Source organism: Myotis nattereri, assembly GCF_964212035.1.
Source record: "Myotis nattereri genome assembly, chromosome: X".
NCBI classification, from domain to species: domain Eukaryota; kingdom Metazoa; phylum Chordata; class Mammalia; order Chiroptera; family Vespertilionidae; genus Myotis; species Myotis nattereri.
The window spans coordinates 150,877,106-150,900,072 of NC_138078.1; the positions used below are offsets into that span (position 1 = coordinate 150,877,106).

Sequence of the window (22,967 nt, forward strand, 5' to 3'; positions counted from 1 at the left end):
AAATTACAGAGCTCCCAAAGGATTCTTGTGGATTTAAATACAAACTCTACCTTGGTAAAGTCCACATTTTATCTCCTCCTTCTTGAAGCTCTAATTTATCATTTCATTTTTGGTAAAAGAAGATGTTGAAACAGAGAAGTATTGAAAGAATTCTACAGCCAGCCTCTGACCCTCTTCAGGCCATTTGTAACATCTGGCTCTTTTAGAGACTAGAATCTAGGAATTGGGTGAGCCAAAGGGAGTGTGGTATCTCTCTGATTTTATATTCTACCTTAAAGGTGTTTGTGAGTCTGAAAAATCATGTTGATAATCCATAGGAGGGCTACAATCATGACAATGAGATATTTCATCCTCAGATCATAGTCAAGCAAATTACCATGGCATCATATGGTTATCTTCTATGCTTAAACAACAGTATTCTTAAAAGAGTATGTTTTTATTTATTTACATATATTCCACCAAATTCCCCAAAGAATTTGGACCAGGTGAATTAAAAGTTTAGTTTTATGTAACAGTTTTTTTAAATGAAGAATATAACACACAAACATGAAAAAGACAAACTGTAATTCCTGGGTTTGCATCCTATTTTTATGGGAGACCATATCGAGGTAAAGCAAAATAAATGTTGTCTACCACAATTGCAATACACAGAAAATACCCCACTCTTTTCAAACAACAAAGGGTAAAGATAAAAAGCTTGGAAATGGAACAAGACTCATTATGATTAGACATTTTTGGAAAATGCAATGATTTGCATATAAAGCATGATGAAGAAACATTTTTTTTGGCTTTAGATGTATTCTGAAAGGCATTGGAAGGCAATCTCCTCATATCTCAAAGCAGCAGCATCTGGAGAAAGGTTTCTATGGCAACTCACGAAAGCTTGATGTCTATCACTTTTTAAGAACATACATCACCCCATGGCCTGAGGCTTTGTTCAGCAAAAGTCTTTATTTGAGAAGTTATTGCCATTTATTTTTGTGTTACATATTTTGACCATCTTAGGGAAAAAGAGAGCAAAGGGCTTCCAAGAAGATGCGGCATCTTTTTCATATTTGGGGGCAAGATACGAATAACATAATTCTTGACTTTGCTTCTCAAGAATAACAATGATGGTACACATTGGTATGTGTGATTTATGCTATGTGTTGTTTTAATTTTCCAAAAAGTTATGATTGGTATGTCCTCAGGAAAGAGAGTCAGTCTGTACTTAAGGAGGAAGAAACTGTTCAGCCAAAGCACCTCATGATGAGTAGCTCCCAATGATTGGAACTGATAGGCTCCAGGCAGTTTTTACAGATATATTTTGTCAAGAATGTTAATAAAGAAACATTCTAATTTTAAAACTTGACATGCTTTGAGACTTTTTTTTAACAACATACATCTTTGTATGTTATAGAAAATAATGTGAGTCATGAAAAACACATAGGACACAGAAACAGAACTGGGTTTTAGCACTAACGGTGCCATCGCTAGCTGTATAATGCTCAGCAAGCCCTTGAATCTCTCTGTGCTTCCATTTCCTAATATGAAAAATAGGAGTAACAATGCCAGCCACACAGAATTTTTGTTAAGGACTGAACGCGTGTAGGAATATTGGAAACCGCTGTGTTGTACATGTGTAAGGTGGTTATTATTGGTTGGCTGTCTTTCATCCCATCTCTTTCCCCTGGAAAAAGTCAGGAATATCCTTTATCATTTCTGATGTGATTGGAGAAAATCAGTTTCAATGTGTATAAATATTTTCGTTTCTTATACTATAGTAGAGGCTTGGTGCACAGATGGGGCGTTGGTGGGGTCCCTAGGCCTGGCCTGCAGGGATCAGCCTGAAACTGGCTCTCCAACATCCTCTGAAGGGTCCTGGATTGCAAGAGGGCACAGGCCAGGCCAAGGGACCCCACCTGTGCATGATCGGGCCAAGGAAGGATAGTGGGAGGGCTCCAGGGTGTGTCTGGCCCGTGTTCCCCAGTCCCCATCGGCAGGACCCCAGCAACAAGCTAACCTACCAGTCGGAGCATCTGCCCCCTGGTGGGCAGTGCACATTATAGTGACTGGTTGAACGGTCGAACGGTGGGACGCTTAGCATATTAGGCTTACATACCTATATAGATTAAATATACTATGTTTATATAGACACTATTGCAGCCATTTATTTATTGATTGATTAAGTAATTAAATGTCATCTTTGTTGTTAAATGAATCCATTTAATAAAACTGTAAGTAGCATTGAGGAGACACATAAATAGATGATTAAACTCTCATAATCTATATATATAAAAGGCTAATATGTAAAGTGTCTCCTCAGGAGTTTGACTGGGGGACCGGGAGTTCGATCACTCGCTATGATGTGCACTGACCACCAGGGAGGCGGCACAAAATGAAGGAAGGCCCTGGCTGGCGGCTGGCTGGCGGGGAAGGGAGGCCCCGGCCAGCAACCGGAAGGCCCTGATTGGTCCTGATCTCTGGCCAGGCCTAGGGACCCTACCCATGCATGACTTTCGTGCACCAGGCCTCTAGTTCAGAAAATAAATTTCTGAGTTTCAAGGCTACAACATAAGCTGTTTAGGCAGTATCCTGCACAAGGGTTCCCAGCTGATGCAGTGAAAGAGGGCATGCAACCCAGCCCACATTTTGCCAGCTAAGCCATTTGAACCAAGGTGAGTCGTATTTGTCTGAAAGAAGGAGGTCTTTTTGAAATTTACCTGCCAGGAGCATGCACCTTCTTATAATTTACACAAAGGTATGGAATGTTCTAGCTATGGTCCTACGGCTTGTATGGTCCGTGGTGTTCTATGGAAGGCATTCATTGTTCTACTGTGTTTAGCATGAGCAAGTCTGCTGGGCATGCTTGTTATCTGGAGTCAGACTGCCTGGAATCGAATACTGGCTCTGCCGCCTGTTAGCTATGTGACCTTGGGCATATGACTTGCCTCTCTGTGCCTCACGTTCTAAATCTAACCACTTCCTAGAGCTGTTGGGAGAATAATAAATTTTTATGTGAATAACATTTAGAATAGAAGCTGGCACACAGTCAGTGCTCAAAAGGTTAGCTGTTTTTAGTGACATCTTCACCTGCCGCTCTATTCTGTGTTGAAAGTTCAACAATTACTATCTGAATTCCACCTACAAATACCACTTTCTTTTAATGAATTACACTTAATTTGAAAATAGTTTTCTTTTCACTCCAGGCTTCTTTTGCATGTATTTGTGTTAAATAACTAAAAAGCATTTTCTTTAGAGACATCAAGAATCCCAGTTCTTCTATCAGAAGGTCATTTGGTTGTTTTTACTTCATAAAACCATTGCTTTATCAGAAATGACCAGAACATGATGAGGGCTGTTTCTATATTTTGGCTTTTTTCTTCCTTAGGGGAATGCCTATATTATTTATCAATATTATAAGTTAGAGATGCTTTGAGGTACAGTGAATTTCATTGTCAATTTTAGTTAACATGAATTTTTTTATAATTGGGACGGAATCATTTATATAGCAACAAACTACAGATGTTTCACAATGTTTTCAAGACAATTAAATTTCCATTTTAAAACATTTTGTTAAATATCAAATTTTGATATGAAGGACATTCGACAGATTAACAAAGCAAAGGATGAGGCAGATGGTAATTTTGATTTTTTTCACTTCCCTCTAAATCCTAACTTGTCCACTGCTCTAAAGACACCTTGAAGAGGCACCTTGGTTACCTGCACTGTGTACTTATCAGTCTCTTATGGCATCTAACGCTTGGGCTGTTTTCCATGGCACCAAACTGGAAGCATAGAAGGCTAAGAATGCTGCACACCACTCCACCGATTTCCAATCTTTAAAATAATTTGCATGTCTAACCCAAATTTAGGTCTCCAAATAATTGAGATAGTTATCACTTTGATAATTTTTTTCCAAGTAAACTACTCAGGAAGAAGTAGGCATTAGTCTACCATTATTCCTGGGTGCCATGCTATGATTATTCACCTGAAGGAGACTCCTTAAGGTGAATAATTTGTTGAACTGAGTTGAAATCCTATGGACCCTGCACCATTTGGAAGCAATAAATGAAATACATAATCTTATCAGAAGCCTGTTATGGGCACATAGGGGCTGCTTCTGGAAGTGGCAAATTATAATTTGTTTGTGAAATATTAATTGATCCTGCCTGTTAAACTGAAGTTTAACTAGCTTTTTAAAAGTACAAAGTCATTATAAGCTTAATCCTACATTGGTTGCAAAAGTTAAATATCCATTTAAGAGGAAAACATTATTTTAAAATTCTTATACTTAGTTGGAGAACAGAATGTTTTAAGGCACTTGACGTCCATCAGTGTATTGAGTTACTGTATTTTTTTAATTTGGCTCTTTCCATTCAAGACCATATTGTGCTTCTCCCTTATTATTATGACCTATCACAGAAAGGGCCACATAGATAGATGTTTGTCTGAGACTGTCCTGTCCCTGCTGCTGCCTCTCCTGATAACAGCTGCCTCTCTCGATACTGGCTGCCTCTCCACTGTATTTTTTTTCCTTTTTGGTACCAGGTTGTGGCTAAGAGATCAGCTTTGGGGCTAAACTCCAACCTTGCCATTTACTAATGGTATACTCTATGTCAGATCAATGAATGTCTCCAACCCTCCATTTTTCTTTTTAAAACAAGGCTAATGATACCTCTCAGCATTGTGGTGAGGACAGAAGCACTCTGTGTGTAACCCACATCGCACAGAGTAAAGCCAGCACTCACTGCTTTCTGACAATGGCTGTTATTAATGTAGATATTTTCTTTAAAAACCTGTTATTGCAGCCGAGACCGGTTTGGCTCAGTGGATGGAGCGTCGGCCTGCGGACTGAGGGGTCCCGGGTTCGATTCCGGTCAGGGGCATGTGCCTGGGTTGCGGGCACATCCCCAGTGGGGGATGTGCAGGAGGCAGCTGTTTGATGTTTCTCTCTCATCGATGTTTCTAACTCTCTATCTCTCTCCCTTCCTCTCTGTAAAAAATCAATAAAATATATTTTAAAAAAAACTGTTATTGCATTGAGTCAGGAAATGATTGCTTAAGTGTTTAAACAGTGCCAATTACACTGTTTCATGTTTTAGGGTAAATAAACTTCTGCTACTTTCTGATTTTTTTCACAATAATATTGCATTTCACAATTCCCAGACTTGGCAGAGAATGCACCATCTCTCATATTTTTGTTCTTTGGCACAATGTGTTAAAGGTTCCAAACAACCGAAATAGAAATGAACTCGGAAACAACCTGGTTGTGAATCAGGGCGGCTTTGTATAGTTTATGTTTGCTTATTCTTGCATCAGTCAAACCACTAGGCCTTTCATTACCAAGGAATCCTTGAGAGCTCCTTCTTCATGTTAATCATCACCTGAGCAGACCAACCCCTCAGGTTCTCAGGTGTTCTAAAATCCCCTCCTTCTAAACTGCAGTGACTAAGCCACTGATACTTGAGCCAATTATTTTTTTCAATCAGCTTTTGTCTATTGATATCAAACAAGAATTTTGAATAGCCCCCTATGAACATTAGTGTGACAAAGTGTGAGTGAAATATTTACAACGTATTCTCAAATCGCTGTGTTTAAAGATATTTTTGGCATTTTCTATTTATGACTTTTTAAGGCACATGAGCATATAGAACTCTATCCAACTCTTTGATAAGACCCCAGCCTGTTCTAATAACTGTTTAAGTTTACTATCAGATACTATTGGGTAACTGCATTTACTAAAAGACAGCACCTTTTGTGGACTATAAAATGGTTGTGTATATGAGTGCTGTTGCATTTCGTTCCAAACCCTTTTGTTTAAGCTGCAGCACGTGCAGCAGATCCCTCTGAATGTCCTGATAACAGCTGTTACCATGGTTGCATCTTATTTCATATTTTATTTGTTGAACTGATGCTTGATAAGAGAAATGGCACTGAATTATCTGCAATGTTGAATCTAAATAGAAATGTTTTCTCTTTTTTTCCCCCTTATGGAGGTGAAATTAGGAAAGTAGAGTTAGAAATCCAAGCCCTGTATTCCTAAATAAGGGTTGTGCAATACTCGTGCACACTGCATGGAGGCCTGTGGACTTTGTAACCCTAACCCCACCGCCAACTGAAAAGCTCTGGGCCTGCCCCTAAGGAGAGAGAGAGAGAGAGAGAGAGAGAGAGAGAGAGAGAGAGAGAGAGAGAGAGAGAGAGAGAATGGATTAACTCAAATAATGAAGTGTCAAATCTGCCTCTTTAAAAAATAGGTTTCTTTTTTTAGGTTAACCAATAGGCGATGAATGAAACCTTGGTTTTTCATTACGGCTTTTACGGTGGGCTCATATCTTACATTTCACAGATTTTTATCAAACAAGATACAAGTTTTGTTTTTAAACACATTGATCCAAATAAAGTGAAAAGTATCTTTGAAATGTAATTTCTCCCTGAAGCAAAAATAGAGAAATGTGATCTACAAAGAGGATAGCCTGACTTTGCCTGCTGGCTCCTGATGTGACCTTGGACACCTCTTTGTCCTTCAATTTCTTCAGCAATAGGATGAGAATATAAATAGTTCCTTTAATTATTGGATTTCTGTGAGAATTCATTGAATTAATATATTAAAAAGTTTAGACCAGCTTTTCACATGTGATGAGCACTACATGGCTATTTCAATAGGAACCTTTCTTTCCCTTAGTATTAGTGGGGTATAAAAGTCCCAGAACTATTATTTTTGAAAGAAAAGATTGAAACTATTTCATTTATTGGTAAGGCACAGTGTTTTAATATTTCCTTGATTTTATTTGGTCTCAAAAGCAAATGAGCAAGGTAATTGGAACTGAGCAAATTCAGTTCATTATTCTGAGCATCACAGTGCTATTGTCTGAGATAAAAAAAAAATACTACATCCTGGATGAACTTGTACATTGTCAAAACATATTTGGTATGTATGTACCATATCTTCTTTTTTTAAAATATATTTTATTGATTCATTTACAGAGAGGAAGGGAGAGGGATAGAGACTTAGAAACATCGATGAGAGAGAAACATCGATCAGCTGCCTCCTGCACACCTCCTACTGGGGATGTGCCCGCAACCAAGGTACATGCCCTTGACCGAAATTGAACCTGGGACCCTTCAGTTCCCAGGCCGATGCTCTATCCACTGAGCCAATCCAGTTAGGGCAATGTACCATATATTCTTAATCCACTTGTCTATTGATGGGCACTTAGGTTGCTCCCATATTTGGTCCTGAGTCTGCTAGGGTGTATATATTTCTCTTAAGTGAGGTGTTGTGTTTTTTGTTGTTTTGTTTTTTAATCCTCACCTGAGGATATGTTTTTCACTGATTTGAGAGAAAAAGGAAGTGAGAGGGAGAAAGAGAAAAACATTGATGTGAGAGAGAAACATCGATTGGAGGCCTTCCCATACATGCCTCGACCTTTGATCAAACCTGCAATCTGGGTATGTGCCCTGACTAGGAATCAAACCCAAGACCCTTCAGTGCACAAGACAAAGCCCTAAACAATTGAGCCACACCAGCCGAGCCAGAGGCCTTGTGTTTTTATCAGTGTTGTCTGATGTAAAATCACTCAATTTTTTCCTCAAACATGGACATTTTGATATAGTGACCAAAAGCTGTTTTTAAGATTTGAGACATTTACCAAAAATAAAATCCCTTTTGTTTTTTCTACAAATAACAATTGGTTTTCTGACTTGGAATTTGGGTCTCTGGTGAGAAACCTTGCCACCTGTAAGTTAAATATAACATTAGGCTGCGTGTGAACCACATGGACTTTTCTTGTTGGCTGCTAGCATGAAGAGCTTATCTGGAATCCTTATAAGGTGTTTGATTCTGATTTCTTATTTTATTTTCTCCCAGGTATGGCAGCAGCCAAACTTCTGCATGATTCTGGCCTGAATGTAGTTGTTCTGGAAGCCCGGGACCGTGTGGGAGGCAGGACGTATACCATTCGGGTAAGACATTAAGGATGGAATGGAAAAACATGGTATCAAAACTGATTTTTTTTTCCATTTTACTCTCTCTAAGGGAGTGAAAATTACTCTAAACATTTCTCACAGCCTCACTCCCATTTTTTTTTTTCTTTTTCAACTCTTCCATACCTTTTCTCTTCTTACCTCATGACACTTGGCACTAGCCCAGTAAAGTATTGCCCCAATAAATAGGTGTGTGGAATAATACATCAATGATTAAAACAAAGAATCCTGCCCTTAAGAAATATACTAGAGGCCCAGTGAACGGACTTGAGCAGTGGTAGGGTCACTCGGCCTGGCCTATGGGGATTGGGCCAAAACCAGATCTCTGACATCCCCCGAGGGGTCCAGGATTGCGAGAGGGTGAAGGCCAGGCTGAGGGACCCCACCGGAGCACGATTCCATGCACCAGGCCTCTCGTATGCATATAAGATCTTTGATTAATCTCTTCCCACCCTCCCCTCTCCCCCTTACTTCTGAGATTCATCAGTCTGTTCCACGTTTCCATGCATGTGGTTTCCGCTCCTGCATTGAGTGTCTGCTCCCTGGTGGTCAGTGCACGTCACAGCTACCTGTCAGCTGGTCAGCTGGTGGACTGGTTGCTTAGTCTTTTAGATAGATAGATAGATAGATAGATAGATAGATAGATAGATAGATAGATATTCTTTTTTGGGGGGAGGGAGCCAAATAATAGAAAACAAACAAAAACAGAAAAAACAGGGCCTTCTCTGGTGTCGCTGACTAAGAGGTACCCAGTTATGATTTGACACGTCCCAACACAGGGAACTTTTCTATTCACTTCTTGTTCAGAGTTTGATCCTTAGTCATTGGATATGAAGCTAATTCAAAACCATATAGAAAACTTGCTATTGAACATAAGAGCAATTTCAAAGATTCAAATTATGACCAAACATTCCTTGATGCTATCTTTCAAACATATGGTTTGCCAAACCACATAAGAAGTGATTATTTTCTTTCTTGTTTGTCCTCTAGCATTAGCTGCCTCAAAATTAGCCTCAACTACTAAGTATTGAGAACTCGCCAACAATTCAGAGATTATAAACTCAAGGCACTGAAAACCAAACCATGTTGTTGGAACATTGTGAATGATAGGGTTCAGAAATCCGTTGCCTATACAAAGTTCAATTAATTTTGCTTAAATTAAGAAATGATTTAATAACTGTTAAATTACATGAATGGAGTTGAGAATAGAACCCAATTTTTCATGGATATACCAGATATGTCTATAACCTATGAAATGCTAATTTGCTTAATTCAGGGCTCTCTTTTTCATCTTAGTAATAACATTTTCACAACTATTTTTATTTTTTTTCTTGGGAAAATAGAACCAAATGGTTAAATATGTGGACCTTGGTGGATCCTATGTTGGGCCAACCCAGAATCGTATCTTAAGATTAGCCAAGGAGCTAGGAATAGAGACCTACAAAGTGAATGAAGTGGAGTGTCTGATCCACCATACAAAGGTAAGCCTGGGCCAGCCTTTGAAGGATTTGAAAGCTACTCTGTGGTTATTTCTTGATGCAAATTTAAGATCATTCTTTCAGAGAGACTCTTACAATCCATAATGTTTGCAAAGGTATGTAGTTTATGAGTGTATTTCAACCACTCAGAATTTTTCAGTGTTATCAAAGTGGGAGTAAGTGAGAATTCTCTGCCTATTCAGGAAGGTAATTGACCAAGTAGTATTGCCCATTTGGTAAAAAGTTTAACGAAACTAATAGAGGAAAAGCATTTGTGGCTAATCTATTAAATACCTTGGGCTCTTTCATGTGCTACAAAAGCTTGTGTGCAGTTTTACAAATGCTGCCCTAGACTTCACATTATAAAAAGTATTTGCAATACGTCTAAGGTAGTATTTTGAAATTTTATCCGTATCTAATTTAACAGCTAAAGTTATTCTTCTATTAAGATTTATATAAAAGTGATTGAAGTCCCAAATTCCATTTCTTTTTGTGGGGAAGCTCCATTGATCCCTTGAGATTTCTGTGAGTTTACTGAGACTTATATTCTCATGATCATTGTGGTTTACGGTTCCTGCCTCCATGACACCTATGCTCATCCATATCACATGGCCTGTGGCTCTTTTCTTCCTTTTGCTCTATGCCAACCTGGGTTGAAATTCACTTCTTTGTTGTGATTCCCCTCAGACTACCCTGAGTGTTTGTGTACATCAGACTTGACTGAAATTTTGAGCAAATGCAGGGCTGGGGGCAGGGGCGGGGACGTTAAATTGCAGAAACACAGCTTAGAATTGAATATTAGACACTCTAATAAGTTCTTAGACTTATGCCCACATTTCTCTGTAGATGCCAGTCTCCCACCATGTTTCTAGTCTTTAGACTCTTCTCACATCTCCCTGATCCTTGTTTTCTAGCATCATTGCTTTGATCCAAAAAGTCACTGATGTTCTCTGACAAGCCGAGATTCACTTACTCTGGCACCGTCCCCTGGTCTCCCACAGAAGAACTGGCAGAGGTTTTGAATTTCAGTCTTTCCTTTCTTCCTCACTTGCCTCCACAGATGGAAGTAAACAGTATAGGCATATTCCTCACTGGTAGAAGGCATCCCCTTAGGAGACAGAAGAAACTAGCAAGTCAGTTTGATTCATATAACAATGTTGATACATTGACACACTTATATTATTTGTGAGTGCTAATATCAAGAAGGACAGATAACAGACTGTACACTGTGAATCATTTAATAAAACTGGAAAGAAAAATCTATCTAATTTGGCATAATGTGGGTAAAATATTTCCTTAATTCATAAATGTTTTGGTGGAACTCAGATTTTGTTTTATAAGCCTTTTCACTTTGTCTCTATATGTGTCTAGTAGAAAAAGAGACACATCGTTTAAAAATGAAAATGTAGCATGGTGACGGTGCAATTTGTTGAACATCAATTAGCAGCACTTAGTAAACATCCTTCCCTGGCTTCCTTGCTTTTAAATACAGATCACATTGACTGATTTCTTCTGTCTTCCTTGTCCTAACACAGTGGTTCTCAGCCTTCTGGCCCTTTAAATACAGTTCCTCGTGTTGTGACCCAACCATAAAATTATTTTCGTTGCTACTTCATAACTGTAATGTTGCTACTGTGATGAATCATCATGTAAATATCTGATAGGCAGGATGGTCTTAGGTGACCCCTGTGAAAGGGTCGTTCAACCGCCAAAGGGGTCAAGACCCACAGGTTGAGAACCTTTATTAACATGTCAGACTTACAGAGACTTATATCTCAGAACACTGGGATCTCTTTTCGTTTTCTCCAGACAACGTAGATGACTAAAGAGTATAGTCACTCTTCTTTCTTTGTTTGTGCAGGGTTTCCTGGCAATCAGGAGCTATGATCAGGATGTTTGTTTTTTTGGTAATCTTATGGCTGATATTACGTTCCTTGTTTGAAAGAGATCGCTTACAGTCATTAATTGTGGAAATGATCTTACACAATACTTTTACAGAGTGATGGCCAAATGGGCTGCTTTCTTAGACTATATCAAATAATGTGGGTGCAGCTATGAAAACACAAGCAAATAAGCAGTATCTTTATAAATTTTAAAATAAATGTTATTTCTTTTTAATTATTACAAAAGTAAAGCATATTTATTGTAAAAATGTAATTAGACAATGTAGGTAAAGAAAAACTAAAATAAAACCCTCTATAATCCTATCTAGGGAAAATCACTCTAAAATATTCTCATGGTTCAGAGATGTTTCATATTCCTGTATTGCTATTTTCTGACCTCTGCTGGAGGGAAGGAGGAATATCAATGCACTTTAAAAATGTCCATAACCTATAGACACAGACAATAATGTGCTGATGATCAGAGAGAAGGGGGGACAGGAGTTTGGTGGAGGTGGACAAAGGGGGAGAATGGAAACATATGCAATAGTATTAACAATAAAAATAAAGTTAAAAATATTGTATACAGCTCTAGCTGGTTTTGCTCAGTGGATAGAGTGTGGGCCTGTGGACTGAAGGGTCCTGGGTTCAATTCCAGTCAAGGGCACATGCCCGGGTTGTGGGCTCTATCTCCAGCAGGGAGTGTGCAGGAAGAAAACGGTGAATGATTCTCTCTCATCATTGATGTTTCTATTTCTCTCTCCTTTCCCTTCAATAAAATATTAAAAATATTGTATAAATATGCACATGCATATGTGTACATGTTTGATATAGTAACTTATTGTAATGAATTCTTACTAATGAGATCATTGAAACATTAATGAGGATATGAAACAAAGATTTTTTCCCCCATACTTGATAGAGGTGCTAATTTGATCTCCTTATGGTCATGTCCAGTGAAGAGTTACATAATAATAAGTATTGATAAAGTCCTTGTAGCTAAGAAGTCCTCCTCAGACTAAATACTTGTTCTCCACTATCACCACCTCCATGTCTTTCTTTGCTCACTTATCATTGTTCTCTTTTTAAAAAAAATATTTTTTAATGATTTCAGAGAGGAAGGGAGAAGGAGATAGAAACATCAATGATGAGAGAATCATGGATCGGCTGCCTCCTGCCTGCCCCACACTGGGGATGGAGCCCACAACCCAGGCTATGCCCTGACCTGGGATCAAATCATGACCTCCTAGTTCATAGGTCGACACTCAACCACTGAGCCACACCAGCTGGGCTCATTGTTCTCATTTTTAGCCTGTCAAAAGCATCTCAGATGGCTACATCCATTTATGGAATTATTGACCAGAGCTATGACATTCTATCTCCTACTACCTGGCAAAGAATGTAGCTCAGAAATGTGTCTCCTCTGTCATGTAGGCAGTACTTTTGAGATTTTGACATTACTATAACAAGTTTTAATAACCACTATGGTATATACAAATACGTATTATATTTGCGCCTTATTTTTTCAACAGATCTGCATGTATTTCTTAACCCAGAGCCTGAGAATATTTTAGATTTTTAAATGGAAGACAGAGTTTTATGTGCAGCCTTAATAAAATTAGGATAAGGAACTTGGTTATGCTGGTCAGAATTGAAAGTAATGAAATGAAGCTACCCATAAAATGGAGAGGGTACAGCAAGCAGCTCACAGTACAGCTACACAAAGGAAGGGTGTTTATCTCAAGAAATGATGACTCTGGTATCTCTGGTTCCCTGGTACAGTGGGGCCTTGACTTACGAGTGTCCCGACTAATGAGTTTTTTGAGATACCAGCTGTCTCTCAGCCGATTTTTTGCATCGAGTTGATAGAGTAATTTGAGTTAACAAGCTCCTTAACGAGCTCGGTCTGGGAACGAATGAAACTCGTAAGTCAAGGCCTCACTGTATTTGTGTTCATGCCAGCGCCATAATAGGAACCTCCTGGTGTGCTGTTATGTGCATTCTTAACAAATAAGTCTTCCTCTTATTTGTTAAAAACGTTTATATCGACTGAGTGGCATTCATTTTTAGTGCTACTGTAGCTCTATCTTATGTTCCTAAAATGTGGTTTTCCAAAGCCTTGTTGGTGAATAAAAGATGTGATACCAAGATATATTGGAATTTAATTATCAGTGGGAAAAATTATCACTTCATCTCAAATCTGTGTAATTTAGAAGGTGTTGTTTTTTTTTTACTTCTAAAATAGTGTTATGCTATTTACTTCTAAAATGCAGCCATTTGTGCTTAATAGTTATTGTTAAGCATCTACTGAAGTTTTAAATCTGTTTGACAAATAGTCATGATAATTTCTGCTAGTATAGCTTAGAAGGCAGCTGTTTAAATGCCTTGGAAGTGACTTGTAAAAAACTGTTCCTGTTTAGACACTATATCATAATTAAAAGAAAAAGACAAAAACTAAAAAATTCTTAAGAAACATTGTTATATGTGGACTTACACTTCTTCCTCTTTCATCTACTGTGTGCGTGTTTGTGTATGTGCATATATGTGGTTGTTTTGTTGTTTTTTGCACTTTTGGGTTTTTATTTTAAGGAGTTGGAGAAAATTCTGAAGTTTAGTGCAGTGTGGACTATTGGCAAATAAAGTTTCTGTGTCTCAGAAGCTTTTATCAGTCTGAAATTTGGAACTAAAATCTAATAAGTACGCATGAAACTGCTTTAGGCATGAAGGCTAGACTGTTAAGAGTGTGGTAATGTAAAGATGTATCATGACTTAATATTAAGAGTTCAACTTCATGCTGATAATAATTTTGAAACTTCTGCTATCTGGAGAAACTGAGAAAAAGATGCTCTGGTTTTAGTGTGCTTCTCAGTAGACAGAAGCCAAGCTTATTGTCAAAGACCCTTTTGTGTTATACGCAGTGAGTCTCAATGAGTGAAGAGGCATCTGAACGAGGAGACACCTCTCAAATATATTGCCCACTTGTTGCTGCTATGACTGCTATTGCTCAAACAATCTGAGGGAGGAGGCAGCATTTGACATACCCCTCAGTTTTTTGAAAACTCTGAAATGCAAGTACACAAAAAGCACATAAATTCAGAGAAAAATGGGAACTAGCTCTCTGTTGACAAGACTAGTTCAGTGAACTTCCTGAAAGAGATCAGAAGTGGTAGACTGTCTCTTGGAGCTGTGGAACAGCAACAAAATTGGAGCCAAATATTGAGAAATAAAATATTCAGATTAGCATTGCATTTGGCAAATGAATACTGTCTTGTCATGCACGACCTTCAGATGTCTCAGAAATCAGGAGACCAGAATATCCAGTATCCTTCAGGCTCTTAATATCTCCTTCTCCAATCCCATTAATCCAGCAAAGCCTGGATCCAAAAGTACAGGGTGCACTTGCTTCTCTCATGGTGACAGAGTCTCCAGGAACAGGTTAGACAAACACTTGTATTTCACCCAGGAACACATGCCACACAGAGCTAACTGGATCCAAGAGTCTGCCCTAGCTGAGATGAGCTTCATGAACCTTCTTTGTTCTCCCACCCATTCCATTTCTTATTTGTTGGAAACAAATATGTCTTATTGTCATGGGGGATTTTTCTCCCCAAAAATGTGGAGAACAATAATTTCCTCTTTAGCAAGTGAAATCCACTTGTCTCATGAATATTCTGAAGCTTATGTCAAGGAATTCCGGAAACCAAAGTGCTCATTGTATTCTTTAGAAAATACAGGCAGATTTTTGACATGTAATACGTTGCTGAAAATTATGCCTTTAATGGCTGGATTGGGAGAAATATTTTGGGATACAAGATGAATTTATTCTAGGTCTCCAGAGTTTCCATTTGGAACTTAAACTATGATAAAGTCAGTAAACATAGTCTCTACACACACACACACACACACACACACACACACACACACACACCTGGATAAACCTAAAAGTGAATAAATTGGGTAACAGAAATAATTTTAAATTATGCTGGAGTTGGAAGATAAAGAATGTATAGAATTCAGTTATAAGAGTGAAATTCAGTAAAGGAACAGGCCTGTGGCTTAAATCTTGTGCAACTATTACAGTGTCTACTATGTTATCATGGGGGATGGCCAAGTAGTCCAAAGGAGATACAATGACAGGGACCCAGGTCACCAAATGAGAGTGACTAATAAGGGAAAGAGCTTCAGCAGCTTGCAGTAGCAAGGGCTTGGCAGGGAGTACAAAGTGGCCTAAAATGTATCAGCCTATCTTGCCACTCCCTGAGCAGCAGGAGCCTGTGGAAAGGCTTAGACATGATTCTGTGTCAGTTGATCACAGAGCCACAGGCCTTTCTCTTTACTTCTGCTGCAAACAGAAAATAGTAACGATGGTAACAATATTTTGGTATCGACATCTAGAACCTTCCAAGTGCTTTCACTGTCCCTGGATGGGAGGCTTTCTGTGATTTCCTTCTGAGCACCAGCCTTCCTTCCTCCATGCCAAACGTACACTCTTACATCTTGGAAAGGCCCAGTTCAAGATGCTCCTCTCCTTAAAATGTTCTGCAATTGACTAGTTTTACCACTGGCCCCTGTATCCACATCACTTTCCTGATTACATTTTGTAAAAACCTGTTTAGAAGTAGGGTGAATAATCTTCTGTTATTTGTACTTCAAGATTATACACATACAAACACACATACATATATAGCTTATTTTCTTTATATTTAACATTCTTGGAGTCCTATTTTTATACTTTTGCATAAACAAAGTTATTATGTCTGCTTTTTACGTATGCAAAATATTTTCTAGTGTCATTAAAATTCTTCATTGATACCATTTTTAAATAGATATTTAACATTATATTATAAGAAAACTGTAATATAGAGGATATTTTGCCAATCAGTTACTATTAGTTAAACACCTACACCCTATTTAAATTATCCAACATTTATTGAGCATTTAATATAAGTGACTACTATGCAAAGCACTGGGCTAGATAATTGAATTTGAGACAATTTGGGGTACATTTGGTGTTGGACGGTGGGATCAAAGATTCTCTTCTCAATATAAAAGAAAATGAACAAAAATAGGGAAAATTATTGAATAAAATTAAATTAAAAAAGTAAAGATTCCCATGCCACAGTTAAACCAGAAAAAGACAGAAGCCTAGATAATAAAATTTTTAAATTGATGGCAAAGAAAACTTAAGATTTCTAACCCTGGCTGCTCAATCCCAGAGTTATACCATTGCTGAAAGCAAACATAGTACAAGTAAAAGCCAACAGTCACTAATATTCCAACAATTTCTCTTAGAGCTTCAAGGTTGGTAAGTACTTGGTCTGCCAGGCAACAGTTTTGCCAACGCTTTACCAATTTCTCTACCTTTCAATCATGTGACATCTCTTTTCTGGCCACCTGCATACTGTCCACGAAGCCAATGGCACACCATTTAAAATTTTGTCATAGCAGCTCTACACATCAAGGCATTATCAAATGATGAGTCAAAATAACTAAAAAATAGATAAGCTTTGGTGAAATTGATGTTAAACATTAAATGCATTTAAATAAAGATTTAACCATAAAGAACTCAAAGAATTATGATTATAATACATAATGTACTGCAGAATGCATTTTTAAAAAACTTTACATGTTGTAAAATTATATAATCTGTAAAATCAGACTGCATGGAAGGTGAGAAGGGAAGAAATATAAGAAAGGTAAGTGCTACTGAAATATTCTTTTATGGCATGGAATCAGTCCATACCAAAGTCAAACTTGTAGCTAATTAAAAAACAAAGACTCAAATATATTAGTGATTTTATGATCTTTTGACTTTATGCTACAGGTCTCTTACAAGAACAAATATTTCTCTTTTTTATTTTAAGTTTAGCACTTCTTCAGTTCAGCGTGTCTCTTCCATTAAATTAAGACATTCATGGGTCATTGAAAAGAGCAAATATAATATGATTTGATTCTCAGATATTTGTTTTCTCCTTCCTTCTTTCCTTCCTCCCTCACTCCCTCCTTTCCTTCCTTCCTTCCTTCCTTCCTGTTTTCTTTCTCTCTCTTTTAATCATCCATTTGTTCAGTTGTCCATCCATACCATCCATCCATCCATCTTTCTATCTCCTAGATGCTTATAAAGAGGCTTGGAATGCCTGGCCTGTGTGGTTCAGGAGGTTTGATTCCCAGTCAGGGCACATGGCTGGGTTGTGGGCTCCATCCCCAGTATGGGGCGTGCAGGAGGCAGCTGATCCATGATTCTCTCTCATCATGGATGTTTCTATCTCTCTCTCCCTCTCTCTTCCTCTCTGAAATCAATAAAAATCTATTTTTTTAAAAAAAGAGGTCTGGAATGTCATGCACTAAATGTTATAGCTTTTTTTTTTTAACTTGGATGGTGAAATAGAAGGCAATTTGTTGCCTTCTTTGTAGTTTTTAGTACTTCTCCATTTTTTTAATAGAAAGCTTCTCTCATTTTTAGATTGAAAAATATAATTAGATACAGACTTTACTTTTGAGAATTTATGACCTATGAGAAGAAATTAGGCCCAGTGTTTCCAGCAGATCTGTGTGATTCTCACCTGTCTGAGCAGCAGGCTCCTGATTACAGATCTATTAACAATAACCAAACTGCTTCCAGCCAGGCTTAGTGACTGAGCTGCGACCCTTTGAGTTTAGACAGCCTAGATCCTGAAGCAGCTGTTCAAATGCAGAACCTCAAAGGCTCTTATCCTGGTATTATTGAGCTGCAAAATTTTTCCCGTCTGGCGCATGCCCGCGCTTCATCCTTGATTTTTTTTGTACGACCTTGGCCATGTCATTTATGCTTTTGTGTCCTGATTTCTTTACTTGCAAAAGGATATTTGTACCTTTCCTGCTTAGTGCTTCTGAATTTTTAAAGAGAAAAATGATAATGGAAGACATTCATTAACATTATTCTTACCAAGGCTGCTATGATACATTGAAGATACTAAGAATTTTTTTTTATAGGAAGGCTAGTCTGTTTTCTTTAGAAAAAAAAAAAACTATTTTAACAGGCTCTGAGGACTCTTACTACCAAGTTAGAACTTAAATTGCAGGACAGCAGCTAAACTCACATGCTCAGACAAACAGGGTAAACAGATAATAGAAAAGAGAAAAGAAAAATTCCTTTCTGGTTGTGTTACCTTCTCTTCAGCTCTACTCTGATGTCTTTAGCTCCTGCATATGGGACAGTGGTTATTATTTAGCTTCACTGAGACCATTTCTTCCCCGTTACTAAGTGGCAGTGCTGGCTCTCTCATAGAGTTGTCAGGAGATAGTAGGGGTGTCAGAGTTTACTAATCTCAAAATGACCTAAGTTCAGGGTATCAAAATACATTCATTTCCCCCCTTTGACATATACATAAAATCTGGGAATACCCATTAAAATTCAAAACAGCACTGTTCAACAGAAATATAACATGTGCCACATTTGTAATTTAATTTTTCTAGTAACCATATAGAAAAATAAAAAAGAAACAGGTGATTAATTCTAATAATAGATTTTATTTAATCCAGAATATCTAAAATGTTATCATCTGAACATGTGATCAATATAAAACACTATATTAATAAGACATTTATATACCTAAGATAGAATTGGAATTTACCGTGTTTGATTTTATATTGCTTTCCACTTGTGGTAACAGACACAATCAAGAAATATGATAAACGCAAAATAAAAAATGGTATAAAATATGGATTTTCTTAAAATGAAGTTTATTCAGATGTAACAAGCATTCATATATTACTTTGCCTGAAATTTTAAAATGTTAATTTTTAATTTACACTCTCAATCTAATGGATATATGAGTTGATTTTCAAATATATTTTGGAATTATTATTCCACTAACTACCATGTTACTGAATTATGCAAAAAGCTTTGGCTTTCAAAATCTGTTACAGTTCCCATGTCTACAAAGGGTTTGAACCAGATCTATTTAATCTCCCATATACATGAAAGCAATGTGTAACAAAACATCTTTTCAGCCATATTTGAAAAAAATAAACAATTACCAGAAGGTCCTAACTGCTATAGAAAATTGGGGAGGGGGGCGTGGAGGTATGAGAGAGTGGGATCCAAATTCAAATAGTTTAGTCAGGTAGGACCTCACTACAGAGGTGTCATTTCACCAAAAAACTAACTCTCATCTGCAGGATTTGCCTGGTATAAATACTTCACCATGGCTCATGTCAACCAACCAACTTATTATTACTGAATGCAGAGTTAAGAAGAGATGAGCACAATAAATTGGTCTTGAGAGCCAGTAAGTGCAAGTCCCAACACAACACCGGAAGGTCAGAGAGGGAACATCCAGTACTAGATGTCAGGGGCCTATAGGCTTTTGCTCTGGGTGTTATGGGAACCCACTGGAAGGTTGTAATAGAGAAGTAACATGATCTGACTTTTGTTTTAAAAGTAATATTCTACAGAAGTTTGCTCATGAGTAAATAAATACTTGTGTACATGTGCACACTTGAATACATGAGTATGTGTATATTTCTTCTTTTTCATAGATGTCAATTCACCCCAGACATCATTCTGCTCTTTCTTTTGGGCAGATACAGAAGAAGAATACACATCTTTTTGTATTAAGGACCAATCATCTTTCTTCATTCCTGCATTTAATCAAAAACCTGCTGAAATAAAAATGCCATATGTTATTATTTTTTAAAGAATATATAGTTCATTGAATCCTAGAGCTTCTCATAAAAGTGAAATGTAGCACATGTTGTGAAGCCTTAAGTTGTCATCACAATTAGTTATATAGCTTCATTTTATTAATTGTTGATAACAGTATCCTTGGGATCCTGCTCTGTTCTCCAGCTCTGAAGCTCATAGCATTCTATGTACACTGATATATGTACATTTGGGAATTTAAAGCAATCATAGGGAATAATATCCTTGAATAGAATTTTAAAATTGAAACTATGCATAAGAATGGTGTTGGAGGTATCTTAGGGACCTTCTAAGTTAATACATTAATTTTGAATGAGTCTAAATAAAACAGATCAAAGAAAAAGAAAATACTTGTATAGTAACTGGCTTCCTGGACATAAAATATAGACTCAAAGATGGCAAAGGTGAGACAGTTGAATATAATGTCAAGAAGGAAAAAGAGGTAAATGCTTATAAATTGAAGAGAAGCCATGAATTATTATACAATACATTTTAAAGACTGTCTCCCCTCACTATGAAAGAAATAGCCTTTGTCCCAATGGTATTTTGGTAATATCTTCCAGCAGCTGGAAAACTTGTTGCAATTATCATCTTAAAGCTCCTCATACTCTTGAAAAACATATTATCAAGTGTATGTACAGGGGAAGTCAAAAGATAAAACAACTAGTCCATTTTTAATAATATAGAGATTGGGATCATAGAGTGAGAATCCAGAGGGCCTAGATTTGAATTTCCTACAATTTACAAATTACTGGCTGTGTGATTCAAAGCGCAATTCTTAACCAAGGAGTGCCTTTATTTCTTAATATTGAAAATGAACATAATAAATCTTTCTCATATGGTTGTCGAGGAGGATGAATGAATTCAATTTGTAAAATCTTTGAAAAAGTCCCTGGTACAGAGCAAATGTTCAGAAAGTGTTAGCTATGATGAAGATGATGACATTGATGGTGATGGGGAAGGTGGTAGTGGTAATGTTGATGATGGTTGAATATGATGCGTGCCTATTACAATCTTTATTTCTCCTTTGGAATGGTGTCCTTAAAAAAATTTAAGCATATGCGCATCAATCCAAAGTACCCCTTAAGGGAATTTTTTTGAAAACTCTTTCTTTCTAAAAATAATTGTTTCAAGTAAGCAGATGCCTCTGGAGTATCCATTTCATCTTAGTTCAGTTGGTAAAATTTGAATTCTCTTAACGTGTCTCCAGGATATCTTACATGTAAAATTCACAAGTTGCCTTTTTGCCAGCTTTGCCTTTTCCTTTACCTGGATCTCAATGAAGATTTATCCTGCTATGTCATTTATCTACTAGACCACAAAATGTTCTTCTAAATGGGATCTGCCCAGCACCTTTTTCACCACCTCAACAAGTGACTCTTCTTTAAATAAACACAATTTTACCACAAGTGATCAATGTTCATAGTAGCAAAGCTCCCTTTGGGGCCAAGAAAACCTTTCTATTTATGCATAAAGTCTTCTTTGATTTCTTTCAAAGTGGAGTTCTTATTTCCAAGCATTGAATTTCAGCTCGTCTAAGTGAATCATCATTTTTGTACCATTAGAGAAAGTAAACATTTTCTCCAAACAATATATGCAGTGAAAAGTTAGTATTACTGGTAATCAGAGGCCAACTATGGAACTGGTTATTTCATGAAGAGTAGAATACTAACTAGTACATGTTGTGTTGGATAAATTCAAGGATATAAGTTGCCATTTCTTGAGAATCTCTCTGTAGAGAATGGCAGACTAACTCTGGAGTCACAGGCCTCTGTTGACACTTTGGTGCAGTTGTTTGGGATTAGCTGAGTTGCGCTCTGAGGCTGGAGTTTAGGGTGCAGGTCTGCAGGCTCAGAGAGGGCTTGAGAGAGAAGGTGACTGGATGAGCGCCTTGCCTGACAAGGAGATGCTGGGGTGAACAGTTGGAGAATACTTTTCCTGTTGGTAAATCCCAGCATGCTGAGTGATATTGTCAGGGCAGATAGCTTTGCACCTTCTGCCTCCTTTAGAGGACCTAGAGAGCCTCTTTTCATGGGAGGCTCAAGATGTGTTTGCAAAGGGGCATTGTGGTATTTATTAAAATAATAATAACATTCTTATAAGCATTATCTCTCTATATTATCTCATTTAATCCTCACCTCAGCCCTGTGCCTTTCCCCACATTTAACATGATGAAAGTGTCAGGGATGTAAAGTAATTTACCTAAGATCAAACATCAGTCTGTGTCTTGAGCCAATGCTCTAAATTATGGTTGGCAATACTTTTTGTGAAAAGAACAGTATATGGACAGTAATGATGATATTAGAGAGTATTTATATATTTACTGTGTACACCACACTTCAGGCATATTGGTTCTTGTTCACCAACCTGGAAGCTCTCTGAACTCCATTGTTTAGGGGTTTTTATGAAGGTTCCATTATGTAGGAATAATTAGTGAAAATCATTCTCCATTTGGTGATTAAATGAATCTCCAGCCCTCTCATCATTCCCTGTAACTCCAGGGATGGGTTAGAAGTGCCAAGCTTCTAATCACATAATTGGTTCCTCTGGCAATCCTGAAGCTATTTGGGGGTCCACAAAAAGTCACCTCATTAGCATAAACTCAGGAAGGGTTGAAAGAGGTTTGTTCTAAAAAATAACAGACACTCCTCTCACCCTTATCACTCAGGAATTCCAAACATTTTGAAACTCTTATGCCAGGAACTGGGACAAAGACCAATTATATATTATCATAATATCGTGCTTCTGTAGTAAAAATTTTAAAACCATAACATATCTATATAAGCATGCATTTTTGCATCTCTTTAATGATGGACATTTTAATAAGCATTTCATACTTGTGTCTATTTAAAACCACATTGGATATATTAATTAAACTGAATATTAGAGCTGGGAAAACTGCCTTTTGTGCAAATTATTTATAGAGGATTTTAATCTCTTTTAGTGAGATTAAAGTGCTCT

At 37.4% G+C, this 22,967-nt stretch overlaps 1 protein-coding gene across 1 annotated transcript in view; it reads left to right on the forward strand.

Annotated features, from left to right (window-relative positions):
- Positions 1–22,967, forward strand: part of MAOB (monoamine oxidase B) — a 66,122-nt gene that overhangs the window by 16,263 nt on the left and 26,892 nt on the right. The window contains exons 2-3 of the mRNA XM_081115140.1: positions 7,850–7,944; positions 9,309–9,446. Coding sequence (XP_080971266.1) covers positions 7,850–7,944; positions 9,309–9,446 — 233 coding nt within the window. The remainder of the gene's footprint in view (positions 1–7,849; positions 7,945–9,308; positions 9,447–22,967) is intronic.